Genomic DNA, 20778 nt, shown 5'->3' with positions numbered 1-20778 from the left:
TAAAATTAAAGAAATCTAGTGTGCTGAGAGTATTAGAGGCATATTAATATTTGTCTATTTGAGATGCACAATGTGATCCACATTATTGCAGTTTACAATACTTTAAGAAAATAAATTTGGTTTGCAGTCTAATTACAGAGCACCTCTATCAATTTAAATGATTTTTTGAGATAACTGAAATTAATTAGATGCATATTTTTCAACATTAAACTAATCGTGTGTGGATTATCTCTGAGCATCTATGAACCAAATTTCAATGAAATGTGATGATCTGGCAATTAGAATGCTCAAATTTCAAAAATAATCAGGTCTTTTGTTCCCAGGTATCAAATCTTATTGAAATGCAATAATTGGTTTTTGAGATAGGTAGTAGAAAATAGAGTATTTATTACGCATAGATTTCAACCCCCAAACTGAGTGGATCTGTCATGTACATCGTTTTTAAACTTGGTATCTTAAAATCTGTATTTGAAGCCACAACCCTAATAGAAGTCGCACCTATTTTTTTTGAATAATGGAGAACCAAAAATTCACAATTTCTTGTGGGAAAGTCGTATATTTGGACGTAATGTTTCATATAAAACCAGATATCCAGCATTCAGACACAACATTATTTGAAGAGTCCTGTATCAAGTACATTTAGTGCTATATAGCCCCGGTACTCTCGTATGGATTCTGAACTTGAGCGGGAAACATTGATACAAATATACAACACTGTGATTGGTCAATACAAATATGTTGCCTCTCACGTTCGCACATAGCACGGCGTTCAAGGTCTTATCCGCTTTTGTTACATTCAAGCTCAGGTGGTATATTTCTCATTTCTCATAGAAGCGGCATCCCCTCTGTTGCATTGTATCAGTTTAAAAGAAGCTACAGCTTCTAATACAGAGTTTACAGTGCATGTACATACATAAGACATTATGTAATCTTGATACAATGTTCAGCAGATCAGATTTAGAAGAATGGATCTGCATTAGTCTAATTCTATGTGGATTAACATTGCGATTGAAACGCATACTATCAAAGACGTTGGTTTCAAAGGAATTCATAATTTTTAAAAGGCTTTGGATATTACAGTATGACTCGTTCTGTATTCTCAGAATAACTCAACAAAAAAAGGAAAAATGTATTTTCTTACTATTTTAATACTACTGTATATTCATACATAATTACAATTTCTCATAATATTTTTTTTTTGGGCTTTTACCAACTTTGCCCTGTATGTATGAATAATTCTAATAGTACCACAGCATGCCACAATTTGTAATCAGAAAAATAATATTTAATAGAGTTCTATGTTTATCACCAATAGGGTGCATAAATAAAGTACAGGACTGAAATAAATTCTACTAATCTTGTTTTTGTGTTATGTCAATTTATATTCCATAAGTAATTAAAATAGATTTACAGTGATTTGTGAAAATATTATTGAAGGTGGAGGTGATTCTGAATTTATTTATGCATGATAAAACACAATCTGTTTCACCTTTCCACCACCAGACTTTGTCAAAATTTTTCTGCCCTTTTTTCTTATTTTTTTTCAATATTTCTGGAAATGAACCCAAAATTTGGAGCGAACAGATACACTTTGAGTTTTACTTTATAATGTTGACAATTTGAGGAAAGTGCAGACTATGAACAGACTGTTTTGTGAATCTGTGATGAAGAGGACCTGGTGGTGAAAAGGTTAATGTGTCACACAGGAATGACCTCCAAATATATCATGTTACAGGTATGTAACCATAAATAGGAACACTCAGTACTACATAATTGTTTCAAATCATTCCTAATATATAATTTGTATACAAAGTTATTACAAGAAAGTTGATTAATTTTGATTAAAATCTGATCAGGTACAGAAGATTCATACTCATAAATGCAGATCCCAGTATGTATTCATTTTGCAATAAATTACATTTGTATACTCTTGGGCAATATAAGAATATCGAATTTAAAAAAGTATGGGGTCACAAATCTAATTTTCGGGAAAATAATGTTTGCATTCAGTTGATAGTGGCTATTTTGTTTGTACTGTACCATAGATATTTACGGCAGAGATATTATGCCATATGTCAAATTGTAGGCTGGTGACATTATATACTGGTAATGTGACTGATGGGGTACCTATTTTTGTCCTGAATTATTTCAAAAAACGTAATTATTTTTTAACGTTGTGTTTAATAGAATTGTTGGATAAATATTAGAAGTTTCTCAAAATATGTCACTGTAACACACAAAAGAATGTTATTTCATGGTGCCATGGGATATTAGCGCCATTATTCTACATAATTGACATTGTTATGTCATTTATGACCAACTTTCTCATGAATTATGAGTAGGCTTCTGCTGAGATACTTATATTGACAATGCACCTCCAACACAGTATGTAAGGAAATTGCATTCTGGGACTCGGACTGAATTTGCCAATCACTTTGAGAATGTTGTTCAAATTTACTAAATCTGTAAACATTGTCCCTGATTGGTTATTGGTCAAACATGATTTTAACTGACTGACTGATTTTCTTATATCAGTCATGCTCTTGAGTGATGAAATGTGATAGCGTGAAGGGTGTAAATGGTTGTGAAAGACGAAGATGGAAACAATATATACAGAAAATGATCTTCTATCCCTTTACCAATTTCAAACCATTTGAATACCATTATTACCATGACTTTTGTCATGGAATTCCAGGCATCAGAAATGTTGGGATATGTTCATTTCTGGCCCGTAATTATGTCACATGTATAACCAAACCAGCGGGTTTCCTCATCTGGTAACCTAGTGGAATCACTGTCCATTCAAACACCTGAAAGTCAGACACAATTCATCTTTGCAACCTGATTGCAGCCTGGTAACAGACACACAGTATCTATAGACAGAGCAAAGAAACTAAAAAGTAGAGTAACATCTGTTTCATCGCAGTGCTCAAAGATTTTACGTTAAGACTCTGTTTAGGTATTCATTCATGAACATTCCATTGGGGTCAAGTTGTTGTCGAATTTCCAGAAACCTTGAAAACTTGGGATACATGTCCAGGAATTGTTCTCTGGTTATTTTATGTGCCTAAAAAAAAAGACAATAGAGTAATGAGTATAATTAATGGCTCCAACTGACAACAATTGCATTCATATTATGTGGCTATGTGAAACATTGATCACTATAATAAACTCAGTTATTATGTATTCGATACAGGTGATTTAAACGAAAATATAGAAACTATAAACATCCACCAGGTGAAATTACATTTTGTACGATATGACGATGATTTGAATAATCGCTCTTTGTATTCAGAATGAGGGAGAATTTGTTAATCATTTTAAAAAATCCACCATTTTCAGAGTGTTCAAAGTTATCTGGGATAGGACACTGGATTATTATTCCTTCACGACTAATTGTAGATCTCCTTCGTCTTCCACAAATAAGTGCAGGTTACAGGCCAGATTTTTAAGCGCCCTCTATGTTGAATATTGAACATTCTAAAACCATAACAAAAAACAAGCTACTTTTAATTTTGATACTAGATCTACTAAAACAAAATGAATATACCAAGATTTGATTATTATTTGACAAGCACTTCCCAAATTGAAGTGCTAGTGAATTAAGGTACAAGCTAGAGTAAGCAAATAACGCTTATTTTGAGTGATTTTAGCCCAGATTTTTCACCGGTAAACTCACCTTTGCCCAATGTGGCCTGCCACCTGCTTTCATCATAATGTCTTCATACGCAGTCCAATACTTGGAATGCTCTACAAATTTACCATATGGTCTAGTTGCGAGTAAGATATAAAGAAGAAAATGTCAATCACTTGAGATCATACAGTTAATTAGCTAACTGAGAAACACGATTTGAGATGAAGAAATAAATAACAGGGAGGACTATAGACCTGATAGATTTACTAGCTTTACTGTTTATAAAGTTTAATAAAATATGTCACTTAACCTTTTCATTGCCAGATTTTATCAACCAAATTTTTTAGCCCTTTTTTTCTCATATTCTTTAATATTTCTGGAGCCAACAAACAAAATTTAAGTAAATTTTTAGTTTGTACTCAAAAAATTTGGCTCTGTTTGTCCCAATCTTCTTAAAGAAAGTGCAGACTATAACGGGAAGATTTGTGATAAAAAGAGGGAACTGGTGGAGAAAATGTTAACGATCACAGAATGCAAATACCATATTTGCTCTATTAGTACCAGTTACAGAAATTACAGAGTTGTTTCTATGGAGATCATAAATATACAACAAATATAATTTGGGGTTTATATGGGCTTTTATTGGAATTGCGCTTCTAATAGATAAAATGTTAGCATCCCATCAGATTATATTATTAAAATAAAATCTGTTGAAACATTCTGAACACCTTTATGACCCTTTAACTATGGTTATCAATTAACCTCTAGCTGTGTGCTAAAAATAAAACCAGTAAATAAAAACCATAAAATGAATAAAAACCAAATACCTGTACATAATGATGTTAATAAAGCACGTATCTCTGCCATAAGCTGGACTGATAAGTATGTCATCCCTGTTAACAAACCTCACTTCTACTGGGAAATGAGCAACCTCACCACTCATTTCAACCCATCTCTGTAAACTCCTCAACACTTCACCTGTTTTTTCTCTGTCAATACAAAACATAGAATGACTATTTAAACTTCTGCCCAGGCTGACAAGAGTGCTGTTCACTTCATAATATTCACTGAAATGTTTTGAGTTGTGTATCATATTATTTTGTTATTACTATACTTTTGTATTACAAAACTAGGATGGAATAAATAAATAAAACAGACGACAAAAATGTTTAACTGGTCTCCTAAGTAAAAAATAAATACTAGAATACGCAAATTATTGTCCTTACTGTCATGCAAATAATTAAGTCAAATAAATAACAAATTAAAATTTGTCGTTGTTATTATTTCATTACTAATGTTTATCTAATTGTTTTTTGCTGTCCAACATTGTATGGCCGCTTGGTAGTCATAGCTGTCAAAAGCAATTTGAACAAGATTAACTAGGCTGATTTGGTCAAGTCTGGATAGCCACCGATTTGAAGACTGTTGGTTGGATTTTGGATTTGCATTTTCCATCAGAACAGTCACTGATCACTAAAGAGGTTTCAAAGCACAATGATTGAGAGTATGGCAACTCCATTCATTACTTTGGTCTATCCCCCCCAAAAAAAATTGACATCGAACGTCTGCGACAAGGTCGCGTACAGAATAAACCAACATTAATGCGAAGATTACCAGTAAACAATAGTGCCGGTCGGCAGGTTTTTGTACCTGCTTTTTTATTTGAGCGCCAGGCAGCACTGTCCAACGTGAGTAGAACCCTGATTACTATAACCTTGCATTTGTTCATAGATATCAGTTACAGTTTGGAAGGAAAAAACAGAAAAGTTTTAAATATCAATGATAGGGCAAGATACAAATAATTTTTTGAACATTTGAATATCTGTGAAAACACATAATCCCACAAGATTAGTTTTTTACTCAAGGTGAATCGAAAATACGTTGAGGATATTGTTTTCATACATCAGGCCTTTAAAGCATTGAAAATTTGTGCTGCCTCAGTTGAAATTTAAAGTAAAAAATCTACATTGTATGTATTATTTACATTGTATGAGAATCATGGTAGCTGTTGTTTACAATATGGACGATGTTTGTGAGTATCAAACAATGTCAATCAGTTTGGAGACTATGATGCAACATGCAAAATAGTTGAAACAAGTCATTGTCAATGACACGTCCCTGTTCCATTCATATTTGAGTGACATATACATTCAAAGCAGATCATGACCGAAATCTCAGATCACTTTCAGTGGTCTGATCCGAAATGCACCTGCATATGTACAACACATTGTATGATGTGTGTGAAGTGTGGTCTTGATCTGTCCAGGCATGTCCAAGATATGGATCGAAAACTAAATTCTTTAGAACAAAATGGCTGCCAGTCGGCCATTTTGAACTTGATCTGAAGAAAAATTGGTGTGCATCAAGCTTATATTATGTTTAATATATGCACTAAATCTGAACAAAATCCATCCATGCATGACTGAGATCCGGTTCTGGAATTGTGAAAATATGTGATTGTGATGCATTTTCGGCCTTAAAATGGCCATCATTCAGCTATCGTTAAGCGGATCATGGAACAAATGCACATATCTATTTGTGACATGATGCACCATGTGTGTGTGAAGTTTGAACTTGATCAATCCAGACATGTCTTGGATACGGATCCAGAACTGAATTCTTTAAAAACAAAATGGCCGCCCGTCGGCCATTTCGAACTTGATCCGAAAAAAAAAAATGACGTGCATCAAGGTCCTATTATGTTTAATGTATGTACCAAATTTGAACAAAATCTGTCCATGCATAACTGAGATCTGGGTCCGGAATGGTGAAAATGTGCGATTTTGATGCATTTTCGGCTTTAAAATGGTCGCTATTCGGCTATCGTTAATCGGATCATGAAAAAAATGCATGTGCATATGTCCCATATAATGTGTGATGTATGAGTGAAGTTTGAACTTAATCGGTCCATGCATGTTCGAGATACAGGTGATCACAAACGCACGGACACACGGACGCACACAGGGCAAACCATAAGTCCCCGTTTTTGGACTACGTCTGAACGGGAACTAACAATTATACATACCTTGGTATTGCCCATTCTGTAACGTATTGACTGAACTTGCAATCAAAGTTGAGTACTTTATAACTGACATCTACTCTCTCACTGGGTGTAGTGAATAGCATATGGTAATATAATCTGTTAATAAGAGGCACTAATCTTGGAATGAAGGTGCTGAAATAAAAAATGTACAAATCAATATGCGTCACTGAAGTAGATCACAAGATAAGGGTTTGTTATGTTGCACATGACGAAGGTCAAGTTGAGTTAGAACATTGCAAGATTATATTTCACACAATGAAGTCACCATAATTACATAAAAAAATTAATTAATATTCATGTTCTTCAAATAATACTACTTATACTGTATTAATCTCAATGTCCCTTAAAGAATAACATAATATGAATTGCATAAAAGTAATTAACATGCTCGGATTCACCCAAAAACTAAACAGGTCTGAGCATTACTTCAAAGAATTTATGTACCAAGTTTCATTGAAGTCTGTTCAATAGTACAGAGAAGCAAGTAAAAATGCTTAAAATTAGATACCAGCAATCAATATGCAAACAGGTAATTAATATGTACAGTCAGGTTTCATCCAAAAACTAATCAGGTCTAAGCATTACTTCAAAGCATTTATGTACCAAGTTTCATTGAAGTCTGTTCAATAGTACAGAGAAGCAAGTAAAAATGCTTAAAATTAGATACCAGTAATCAATATGCAAACAGGTAATTAATATGTACAGTCAGGTTTCATCCAAAAACTAATCAGGTCTAAGCATTACTTCAAAGCATTTATGTACCAAGTTTCATTGAAGTCTGTTCAATAGTACAGAGAAGCAAGTAAAAATGCTTAAAATTAGATACCAGTAATCAATATGCAAACAGGTAATTAATATGTACAGTCAGGTTTCATCCAAAAACTAATCAGGTCTAAGCATTACTCCAAAGCATTTATGTACCAAGTTTCATTGAAGTCTGTTTAATAGTACAGAGAAGCAAGTAAAAATGCTTAAAATTAGATACCGGTAATCAATATGCAAACAGGTAATTAATATGTACAGGTTTCATCCAAAAACTAATCAGGTCTGAGCATTATCCCAGAGCATCTATGTACTAAGTTTGAATAAAATAAAATAATTGATTCTTGAGATATAAGTGAAACAGACAAAAACAAAGACACACACTAAATCGCAAAGACTTCTATACTGTTTGCTTTGAACACGGAAGTAAAAATAATCTCAACATGGCCGTCGTGTTTTGAGTCAAAACACACGATTGATGCAAATACCCAGTTTGTCATAACCCATCATGCCTGGTATATTAACTTTGAATGAAATGAGCCTTGAAATGCCTGAGAAATGATTCAGGACAAGTTTGATGGAACCCAAAGACAAGCGTGAGTTGTGATTGATACAAGGCATAAATAAATTCAAAGTGAAGAAAAATGAGCATGGACCAACAAAATGTATATTTATCTAGAGGTATCAGTAGTAACATATGGTTGTACAAGTCATGACAGTTAGTTCAATAGTAAACAAAACTGCAATGAGACAGCCACTGTTAATCAGCACATGAAACGAATAGATGTGTATATGTATCCTAAAGATAATAATAACAACCTTTATTGATATCGTATCCCCTCTGGGATCTAGATTAGAATACAATAAGGATATAAGGAACAATAAAATACATACGGAATAATAATAAAAAAAAGGAAATAATAAATAGTAATATTGTGAAAATATTATTATATAAATATTTTTTGGTGTTATTTTGAGGAAGCTGGTAAATTGCTTTTCATGAAGTTCTCTCTTTTAGTGAAACAGTCGCTGATAAACTTGGCAATTGCTTGGACAGTTTCAGAATTTTTGTTATTGAGAAGTGCTTTCAGATTACCGGATAAGTTTAAGTTTTCAAACAAAGCATCTCTTTCAAATTTGTACAGGTTACAATTGAAGAGGAAGTGTTCTTTGTCTTCAATTTCATTGGAGTCACAGACAGGGCATGTTCTATTTAGGATATCTATGTTGTGATATCGCCCAACTTCAATCTGAAGTATGTGGGCACTTATCCTCAGTTTAGTCATAGATGATCTGTGGATGGGGTTTTTAATAATTTCAAGGAATTTTTAAAGTGCAAAATCAGTTTTCAGCTGTCTGTAGGTACAAAGTTTATTTTTGTGATTAGTGCCTTTATTGTCATTATGCATTGTTTCTGTGCAGTGTTTTTCAAACATATTTTTTAGTTTTTTTCTAGCTAATGGGATAATACTGGTTTTTTCGCAAACATCACTAATTTCTAAAAGGTTCAGTAATTTTTTTATGCTTGTGGTCCAATTACTGACGTTTTCTTTGTCCAAATTGGTGCCAAGTTTATAGGCCTCAGAGATCAGAGTGTTTTCTTCCATATGTTTTATTTTCAGCCAGTAGTTAATCATACGTTTGATGCTTGAGATGATAAGTGGATATTTTCCCAGTTCAAGTAAACATGCCAAGTTTGTAGCTTTACAGTTTACTTGTAGTAGGTACTTACACATTTTGTGATGTAATTTTTATATGTTATATGTGTGAAGTTTGAATGTAATTTGGTATTAAGGCACACCTGAGATGAAGATCTGAACGAACAGACTAATTGATGCACAGAGGTCAAAATACAATCCTTGTTTTCAGACTTCAACCAAACAGGGACTAAAATAGTGACATTCAATCCTGGAATTCTCACCTAAGCCAGTAGGCAAACTCTAGAGAATAGTTTGCCACTGCGGTGTTCCACAACCAGCTGGATTTGACACAAATATTCTTAGTTGTTCGATCAGCATGGAAAACAGCGACATTGTTTGTGTGGGGAAACCAGAAGAATCGGAAGTGTTCACTTGCAGATAAATGTGTGTCCAAGTCACCCAACACCTAAAACATAGGATAAAGATACGATTATTCATACTATGCAGACAAGGTCACCATAACCTCATTATTCTCAAAGTTAGGGACCTGTACGATGACAGCAAAGTAAATGTGAATGTCCGTTTAGAAATGTTAAACTTGCTACTGTCACAAAATCATGCATAATTCAAATGTACACATGTGAATCAGAATTAATGACAGCATTTTATGAAATTAATGTAATCTATGAGATACAAACTTACATCAAAGACCTCAATGCAAATCATATTGCGATGTAACAAGAGCGTGGCGAAGCCAGGCTTTTTTTTGACCATCAAAAAAGTATTAAGGCTGATAAATAACAAAGAGAAAATTAAACATACGCTGTTTTCTGGTTAAGTCTTGATAATAGATTTGAATACACGGCATACTTCAACCAAGTACATAATCATAAATCTCCATTATCATATACCTTGTATTGCTCGGCCTCATAACGCTATGGGAAGTGCGCCTTCACATCAGGGCAATAATTTCCCGCATCATGACTGTCACAGCGTGCCCGGCTTTCATCATTCAAAACAAAACATGTCATTCTAAATTACGCCGTGTGTTTGAGGTCACACAGTGGTAAAATTGTAATTACACCTATAAGGTATATGAAAAATCCTTTATGAACTGGATACGCCATTTGCTGCCCTTGGTCGTGCGACTTGCATATAATCACAAGCTTGGGCACTTCTGCCGCACAACCTCGGGCTGTAAAAGCTGTATCCAGTCCATAAAGAATAATATACTTTCAAAGGTGGGTCTGTAACAGATGAAATGTCAGAATCAAGGGTTGTGAATTACAATATGGGACTTACCTCTGTTAGTGAACACGATGATTGTCTTTCCCACAGTTTAAATGCAGGTTCACATTGTATGGTAACATGAACAATGACACCCAGAGCACCAATACCACAACAACACGCAAGAAATATATCCTTATTTTCATCGCGTGAACAGCTGATTAATTCCCCTTCTGCAGTCAGCAGATCCACTTTGACAATCTGTAATAAGTAAATAGTTAAATGCAAATGCATTGTGGAGACGCACATACTCAGGTCAGGTCATGTTGTGGTTGCTGGGCCACGCCTTTGAAACACACCAAAAGCATGCAAACAATAATCTAATAGAAAATCAAATTAGTCGACACTTACGGCAGTGGCAAGGCATCCAAACTTGGCTCCAGTACCATGTGTACCTGTCGATATCATACCAGCAACTGATAGACCAGATATCGCTCCAAGACTGAAATGAAACAATTTCACATCATATACATTTAGTCATGTGTATCATTATGACAAAAATAATACTATAAAATACTTTTTTTTGGTTGGAATCAATTTTCGCTATTTTCGGTGAGGTAAGGATTCAGTGAAAATAAAATTCAGCGAATATACCTTTTTTCCTATATTTTATTTTAAAGTTGCCAAAAATCAGTGAAAATAAATTCTATACAAAACACCCGAAAAAGTCTTTTCAGCGAAAATTTATTCCAGCTAAAATAAAGTATTTCACAGTACATGTGGATTTGCTGACTCATTGTGACAAGAAATTAATATATCAGTTCCAAAATCTAAAAAAAAACGTTAAATAAAGTATTTTACAGTATTTGGATTTCAATAAAATTCACTGTTGAAATTAATTGAATTCATATAATATTGGATTACTTTTAAGTAAAATGTTTTTTAGATTGAAAAGATAATTAATACAACTTATCATACTTGCTGAGTGCGAGATTGTATATGGGTAATATTTTGGTATTCAAAACTTCAACTTCTAAACCAGATTCTACTGTTATCTGATGAGCATCTTCATTTACCTTAAAAAAAAGATTAATTAAACAAGTCATTGTCAATGACACGTCCCTGTTCCGTTCATATTTGAGTGACATATACATTCAAAGCAGATCATGACCGAAATGCACCTGCATATGTACAACACATTGTACTAAATCTGAACAAAATCCATCCATGCATGACTGAGATCCGGTTCCGGAATTGTGAAAATACGTGATTTTGATGCATTTTCGGCCATCATTCAGCTATTGTTAAGCGGATCATGAAACAAATGCACATATCTATTTGTGACATGATGTACCATGTGTGTGTGAAGTTTGAACTTGATCAATCCAGACATGTCTCGGATACGGATCCAGAACTGTGTTCTTTAAAACAAAATGGCTGCCAGTCGGCCATTTCGAACTTGATCCGAAAAAAAAAAAGACGTGCATCAAGGTCCTATTATGTTTAATGTATGTACCAAATTTGAACAAAATCCGTCCATGCATAACTGAGATCCGGGTCCGGAATGGTGAAAATGTAGGATTTCAATGCATTTTCGGCCTTAAAGCGCTCCATTTGGCTATCGTTAATGAGATCATGAAACAAATGCACATACATATTTGTGACATGATGTACCTTGTGTGTGTGAAGTTTGAACTTGATCAATCCAGACATGTCTCGGATACGGATCCAGAACTGAATTCTTTAAAACAAAATGGCTGCCAGTCGGCCATTTCAAACTTGATCCGGAAAAAAAAAATGACGTGCATCAAGGTCCTATTATGTTTAATGTATGTACCAAATTTGAACGAAATCCGTCCATGCATAACTGAGATCTGGGTCCGGAATGATGAAAATTCGCGATTTCAATGCATTTTCGGCCTAAAGCGACCGCCATTTGGCTATCGTTAATGAGATCATGAAACAAATGCACATATATATTTTTGACATGATGTATCTTGTGTGTGTGAAGTTTGAACTTGATCAATCCAGACATGTCTCGGATACGGATCCAGAACTGAATTCTTTAAAACAAAATGGCTGCCAGTCGGCCATTTCAAACTTGATCCGGAAAAAAAAATGACGTGCATCAAGGTCCTATTATGTTTAATGTATGTACCAAATTTGAACGAAATCCGTCCATGCATAACTGAGATCCGGGTCCGGAATGGTGAAAATGTGCGATTTCAATGCATTTTCGGCCTTAAAGCGGCCGCCATTTGGCTATCGTTAATGAGATCATGAAACAAATGCACATACATATTTGTGACATGATGTACCTTGTGTGTGTGAAGTTTGAACTCGATCAATCCAAGCATGTCTCAGATACGGATCCAGAACTGAATTCTTTAAAACAAAATGGCCGCCAGTCGGCCATTTCAAACCCGATCCAAAAAAAAAAATGATGTGCATCAAGGTCCTATTTTGTTTAATGTATGTACCAAATTTGAACGAAATCCGTCCATGCATAACTGAGATCCGGGTCCGGAATGGTGAAAATGTGCGATTTCAATGCATTTTTGGCCTTAAAGCGGCCGCCATTTGGCTATCGTTAATGAGATCATGAAACAAATGCACATACATATTTGTGACATGATGTACCTTGTGTGTGTGAAGTTTGAACTCGATCAATCCAAGCATGTCTCAGATACGTATCCAGAACTGAATTCTTTAAAACAAAATGGCCGCCAGTCGGCCATTTCAAACCCGATCCAAAAAAAAAAATGACGTGCATCAAGGTCCTATTATGTTTAATGTATGTACCAAATTTGAACAAAATCTGTCCATGCATAACTGAGATCCGGGTCCGGAATGGTGAAAATGTGTGATTTTGATGCATTTTCGGCCTTAAAATGGCCGCTATTCGGCTATCGTTAATCGGATCATGAAAAAAATGCATGTGCATATGTCCCATATAATGTGTGATGTATGAGTGAAGGTTGAACTTAATCGGTCCATGCATGTTCGAGATACAGGTGATCACGGACGCATGCACGGACGCACACAGGGCAAAACATTAGTCCCCGTTTTTTGGACTACGTCCGAACGGGGACTAATAAAGCTTTGAAACAACTCCTGTGTGCTGAGAAAGAATCAGAGGCATATGATGTAAAATTGTTATATATTTAAAATTAATTCAAACTTCAAAAAGCTTAGATACTAATACAAGTTGACTATTGAAATATTGAAGATAATAATATTCACAGAAAAATTCTTATTAAAACAAAAAGAATACATTTGATTGTATATCTCTGGTTTGCAGTCTAATTTATTCCAGAGTTCAACTATGCAGCATGTTTATTTAAAATCGGATCTTATTTATGCAAATTAGGTAATCATTATGCATTGTTTTCAACCCTAAACTGATCACTTCAAAGGATTACCCCAAGAGCACCTATGTAATCATTGAAATCTGATGAGTTGTTATTGAAATATCTATGGACAAGCTAAGAATATGCTAATTTATGCAAATTTGACAATTAATATACACAGATTTCAACCAAAACATGAACATATGGTCAAAGTGTCATTGAAATAAGATATGATATGATATCAGTGGAAAAGCTAAAATTTAGCTTATTATGCAAATTATTTTAATTAGTAAGCCCGATTTTAATCTGAAACTAAACTAATCAGATTATTAACAGTGAAACTGGGCAACTATGTATCAAGTTTCATTGAAATGTGATGATTGGTTCTTGCGATAATGGTGGAACAGACATACACATACACGAGGTATGTGTGGAGATCAAAATTGGTACTTTGTGGCACCTGAATGCACCAGCCAATTTCCCGAAATAAGCATTGTGTGCCCCCTAGATGCACCATTATTCTGCGCCATATTTTGCACCTTTCACTCACGCCCATACTGGGCCATCAAGCAATCTAAGTCAATCGCTTACACAATAAATAACCACTGCTCGGACTGATAAAAATGAAATATAGTAAATAATGTTTGGTAATAGTTGTTTTTACATTCTACCTAATCATTTTCTTCTACGCTATCAGTAAAGAGCCATTGCTCGAAACGTTTATCGTTAGCTATTTTGAATAGTTTTCTAGGACAACGATTACCAAATATTATCTACCGGGTACTATATATCATGCGTACATTGTTTATTTACACGAATACACACATTATGAATGCACACGATGATGGATACTTTAAATTACACAACAGTGATCAAGATAGGAGAATATTAAACATTCATATTAACTTACCTCCAATACATTATTGAATTTTTCCAGACTGATCATATAGTCAGTAGTGCAGGCTATATCTGATGGAGAATGACCTTTTCCACATACTTTTACTTTCTTGTTGTTTTCCCATGCCAATTCCAAAACCTGCCATAAAAAACGACAGATCATAACATCTGAGCCCCAAACTTACTGGACTCTCTTAGGAACACATTTGTGGCACACTTAAACAATAACAAATATTCATTTCCTCATCAAGGCATGCTACAGTTACTGTACTAAAAATGTTTTTCGTAACCGCGAAATATAATCTGTAGCAATTCAAAAGAACGCCTGAATCCTTATTCTCCATGTAGCATGCTACCAGGTGATAGCATTTGTAGGGATTGCTAGTTTACCAACACCTTATTTCATCTTGTTCATTTCTCATTATACATGTAGTAGAATTCTACTCAGAAGTAAAAAATATTGTCATTTTCTTCATTTTTACAAATTTTGATATATTACATCATGAGTATGAACAAGCAGCCTATCGGCTGAGATAGCTCCGCCGTTAGCAATGCACATTTCAATTAAAGAACTGAAGACATCTTTAGAAAATGAACAATATGAATAGTATCAAAGCAATCGGACTTACAGTTTTTAACAAGAAGTCGAAAATATCACTTTTTACCAAAAATTACAAAAATATTCACCAAAATTAGAGAATTGAAGATATCATTACAAAATGAACAAATCTGAGAAAGGTCTACATGTAGTATCTTAATATGTAATAATATCAAAGCAATTGAACTATTGGTTTTTAACAAGAAGTCGAAAATTCACTTTTTACCAAAAATTACAAAAATATTCACCAAAATTAGAGAATTGAAGATATCACAAAATGAACAAATCTGAGAGAGGTCCACATGTAGTACCTATATATGTAATATCAAAGCAATCGGACTAACGGTTTTTAACAAGAAGTCAAAAATATCACTTTTTACCAAAAATGACAAAAATATTCACCAAAATTAGAGAATTGAAGATATCATCACGAAATGAACAAATCTGAGAGAGGTCCACATGTAGTACCTATATATGTAGTATCAAAGCAATTGGACTTGTGGTTTTTAACAAGAAGTTGAAAATATCACTTTTTACCAAAAATGACAAAAATATTCACCAAAATTAGAGAATTAAAGATATCAATACAAAATGAACAAATCTGAGAGAGGTCCACATGTAGTACCTATATATGTAATATCGAAGCAATTGCACTTGTGGTTTTTAACAAGAAGTCGAAAATATCACTTTTTACCAAAAATGACAAAAATATTCACCAAAATTAGAGAATTGAACATGAAATGAACAAACCTAAGAGAGGTCTACCCAAGGTACATATACACCAAGTATCAAAGCATTCAGGCTTGTAGTTTTCAAGAAGTCGTCGAAAAAGTAAAACATTGACACGGACGACGACGACAGACAATCACTCATATGATAAGCTCCGCTCGACAAACTCGACAGCGGAGCTAAAAAAATGAAATAAAAAATATGGGGTCCTGGATCACCATACTTGGTTCAGAGAAATGTACAAAATACAGTGAAAATAGCATGTTTTGTCTGTTTTAGGGCATTTTACCATTGTTTCATATGGAACAGATATATCTCAATATCTTGCTCAATGACATAAGTTGAAAAAAAAGATACTGTAAAATCTGTATCAGAAACCGCGGCTTCTATTAAAATGGACAATGCAATAGAGGGGATGTGGCTTCTATTAGAGCATCTACACATATGAGAAATGATGATTTTTTGGTTCTCAATCATTCATAAAGAATGGGTGCGACTTCTATAAGGGATGCGGCTTCTAATACAGATTTTACGGTATATAGAGTTTTACAAGGTATTTTTTGATGTCCAGAAGTACCGGTACTACAAAAAATGATATTTTTAGTCGAAATTTATGTAGAAAATTTCATTGTGATCTATGGAAACTGTCGCTAAAATGGCATTTTATGCATATTATTTCACCATTTTTTTTTTCAAAAAACAGATCAACAGTGAACCAAAATTGGCTGAATCGCAGATTAATGCCTACAGTTCAAAATAGTGATTTTGTCTGATCAGAGTCTATGGTGGGTAATTGAACATAGTGTAGTGAATTAGTTCACATACTGTTGACTAATAATAAAACGAATTATTATAAACAGATTTTGACACAAAATATTGACCTATTGAGAGCCTAACCTATTGAGCCAAATTTTTTTTTCAAGCTCAAAAACAAATTCAATATTGATTTTTGACTGAACAGAAAAATGTGACATTGCTCTAATTGCACAGAATATTTGAAAACAATTTTTTTTTATATACAGATAATGCAGTTTTTCGCATCCTTGGCTACCAATGACTCAGCGCATGTTCGAATTTCATGTAAACAAACATTGTATTTCACAGAGTTATAATATACGTCGCTATGAGTCTCATATCAAACAGGACGCGGCGACCACCACCCTTTAATTTATTCTACTAAAGTGAAGGAAAATTTGAGTTGCAACTAATATTCAAACTGTTTTTTTATTTTTTTATCCCTTGTCTATTTTTATGCACTAGATACCAGCAGATACCATCTCCATACAGACGTACAGTAACATTATGATTCCTCGATCGGCTACCTGTGCCCATACTGAAAGCATCAAATAAGTGATTAAAGCGCGGTGGTCGTCATGCAGCGCGTGTTCGAATTTCATGTAAATAAACAATGTATTTTACACGTGTTGTATACGTCGCTATAAGTCCCATATCGATCGGGATGCTGCGCGACGACCGCCGCCCTTTAAATAAATATGCGACTCAATTTCATTATTATAATTAGAAGCAATTATGTTTGTCATTCTCCACCAATGACGTCAATGAGTTTACGATAACTCCCGACTTTTCATTGCGATACACACTATTACCCAACGCTGATCCTACGAACCATTGAGATAAATAGATTGTTACTCACTCGCCTAATTTCGCCAATGTTCGTTGGTAGGAAATACAACTCCGGTATGCACGAAAACGTGCGGGCCCAGTTTTGGAAAAGTTTTCCACGGATACCAGTTATCTGCACCTGCGAGAAAACATCTCTATTAAATATGCGACATGTTACAAAGTGGATATACGATTAATAACAACCAGCACGTGTATCTTACCTCCCGACTCAGCGCCATGATGTTTAATAGAGGTTTCTCCTCTCTATCAACAATTCGACCATAGAGGGCACTATGTTATAGGTCCACGTTGTTTTTGGAGCAGACGACCACCGGGGCAAACGATAACCAATGGAAGCACCAGACCACATATACTTCACGGGCACTTCCAGCAGCAGCCTGAGTAATTAGACTATCAATTAGGGAGAAATGCGAGTAATTCTATCATATTGTTATTTAAGAACAAATAAAACAACCTTACATGTAGGATCACCTGCGATATAGCTGCGTGATTTGATGCTAATTAGAATCAGATACTCTGTGTACTCTACATGTCATTCACTCTTCCTATTTACAACTTAGTAATTAAAAGTTAAACCGCGTCAATGCATTTTAAAAATTCAGAGCTGTAATTATGAAACTTATTTGATTAATTATAACTACCTAACACGATTTGACTAGATGACGCCCTCTGGTGTCAAGAATGAAAGATATTGGGGGTCATCAGCCTTATTTTCAAGAAATTGATGATTTTATTTTTAGTGGAAAGTCGCCATTTTGACACTATTATAATGCTTTCACCATAGGTTCCTATGGCAGAGATATTATGCAATATCTCAAAATCTAGCCTGGTGACATAGGCTGAAAAAATTAATCAGTATTTTTTGTTCAGAATTATTTTAAAAATCTGGGTTTTAAAAAGTGTCAAAAAATGCAATTTTTCTTTAACATTGTGTTCTATGGAATTGTTTTAAAAATAGCGATTATCAAGAAATATTATTTCTCAAAAATCTCAACTGTAACACACAAAATAATGCTATTTAATTGTACCATGAGACATTAGCTTCATGATTGTACATAATAAACTAATGAACATTGTCGTGCGATTTATGACCAATTTTGTCAAAAATTATGAGTATAGCTTCTACCTTAAAAGGCACTGGTCGCCGCGCTGGGCATGTGCGACATTTGATAAACATTGATTTTCTCACAATCCAATGCGATCTTCTAATGAAAATCATAAGTCTGAGGTTTGGCCTAGGCGCGACTTGCAATAATTACTGCCGGTGACATTCCAATCCTCTAAAAATACCTAATTAAAGCTTGGTGACATCTCAGTTTGTACTTGTTGATCTGCGCGACAGTCAAAGTCGCCATCTTTGTTTATATGAGACCCATATATCTCGTGCATGCATGGCACGAAGACAAGCCTTTTAATATGTTTAGGTAGTAGTTGACAACGTTGCATTGTTTAGATGCAGTTTTGGCATTTCAACTATTTAATTTAATTTTCAAGAAAGAGAGAAATTGACATTGCAACTTTAAATACGCTCTCTGTCCTATATGCACAAAACCTTATGCAGGAACCAGCCAATGCCCCATATATGACACATAACACCTGTGACATTCTCAGGGGGGGGGGGGGGTTACGAGTTAAAATACCAACCAGTATGAGGGGAATCATAGTTATGTTTCAAATGGACACAGGATAACTTCTCTGATTCTCATGAATCAAACAGGTCATATTTTTTGTGTTGATATGTCATGATTTTGAACTAGTGCATATTTAATAAGATTGTTCTTGAAAAACTGTTTCAAAAGTGAGTTATTGATGATTTTTCGCTGAAGGAATGATTCAGTGAAAATAAAATGCAGCGAATATACCGGTACCTTTTTATCTCTATATTTCACATTCAACTCGTCAAAAATCAGTAAAATAAATTCCATACAAAAAACCCAAAAATATTTTTTCAGCGAAAATTTATTCCAGCTAAAATAAATTATTTTACGGTATATAAAATCATTTTTTGAATTCATATTCATGTACACATTAATACAATAATTTTTTATGTTTCATGCAAAAGAATTGTACACCAGAATTTGCATGTTGATATTGTGAGTTCCTCGTCACTATATAGCCTCTATACTGAATTGTAGACCAGGGACTATACTCACATATACTATACGTATTACTTTTTTAAAAGCAGTGACTGACATTTATGTCTTGTATTTTAACTGATGTCTTTGCAATAGATGCTGATTCATCACATTATTAACACACAAAAAACTCTGGACATATTATCTTGTACATAATTCAAGTTCTGCAGGTCAGTATATGTAGGAAAGTTTATTAAAAGGCATTTTACAAATTGCCAACAACCAGTTTTGCATACAACATGGAAATATGGCTGGGTGCCATCAACAAGGCAAACCTTCTGTTGAAGCAAAAAAAATATATTTCTAAAAAAAACTATCATGCACTTTATTATACATTATTTAAATGTTTTTTTTTTTTAAATACAGAAAAACATAAAATTGAAATAAACAGTTTCACAAAAAACAAGTCATTGAAAATGACACAGTCCCCGTTAAGTTCTCTTTGTGCTCGTCATATTAAAGCGGAGGGGTTGTCGCGAGCGTGTCCTTGAAACTTGAGTTCCAAGTGGCGTATACAACAGATTGTTTATTTACATCAAAACACATGTTTCGTGTCATAGTAATATGGCCAAAATAAAAACAGCCGTTATTCAGCCATCTTTGATCTGATTATGAAACACACTGATATGTATGATGTATGTGCCAAATACGAATGAAAATGGTACATAAATTGTGGAAATATAGTAGTAAGGCCAAAAAGTCAGATGGCTGTCAATCGGCCATCCTTGACCAGATTTTGAAACAAATTGTCATGGATATGCATCCTAACATGTATAAAGTACATGTATGTGCCAAATTTGAATGAAAACTGACAGAGCACGTCCAAGATACTGCATAAAAAAACAAAAACAAGATGCCTGCCAGTCGACCATCTTTGATCCATCATGGACATGTATCCTAACATGTATAATCTATGTACCAAGTTTGAATGACAACTGACAAAGCATGTCCAAAATACAACATTTTCAAAAAACAAGATGGCTGCCAGTCGGCCATTTTGAATCGAATCGCTAAACCACTGCATGTGCATATGTCCCACATAAGGTACTAGGCACATGCAAAGAATGAACGGAATCGGTCCACAGGATTCTGAAATATGACGTTGGATAGACTGACGCA

At 34.3% G+C, this 20778-nt stretch overlaps 1 protein-coding gene across 1 annotated transcript; it reads right to left on the bottom strand.

Moving 5' to 3' along the window:
• Positions 1 to 1128: 1128 nt before the first annotated feature.
• LOC100368812 (L-gulonolactone oxidase-like) lies at positions 1129 to 17816 on the bottom strand. The gene is made up of 11 exons (XM_085501356.1): positions 17725 to 17816; positions 17535 to 17642; positions 14567 to 14692; positions 11285 to 11382; positions 10718 to 10808; positions 10382 to 10567; positions 9361 to 9545; positions 6660 to 6809; positions 4462 to 4623; positions 3680 to 3770; positions 1129 to 3067 (listed from the first exon to the last, which is right to left on the bottom strand). The coding sequence occupies exons 1-11, from the start codon at positions 17740 to 17742 to the stop codon at positions 2939 to 2941; spliced, it is 1344 nt and encodes a 447-aa protein (XP_085357482.1). The 5' UTR covers positions 17743 to 17816; the 3' UTR covers positions 1129 to 2938.
• Between the last annotated feature and the right edge of the window lie 2962 nt (positions 17817 to 20778).

Source organism: Saccoglossus kowalevskii, chromosome 7, assembly GCF_978046115.1.
Source record: "Saccoglossus kowalevskii chromosome 7, keSacKowa6.1, whole genome shotgun sequence".
NCBI lineage: Eukaryota > Metazoa > Hemichordata > Enteropneusta > Harrimaniidae > Saccoglossus > Saccoglossus kowalevskii.
The sequence above is the reverse complement of the archived record's forward strand: the minus strand, read 5'-3'. Positions and strand labels throughout refer to the sequence as shown.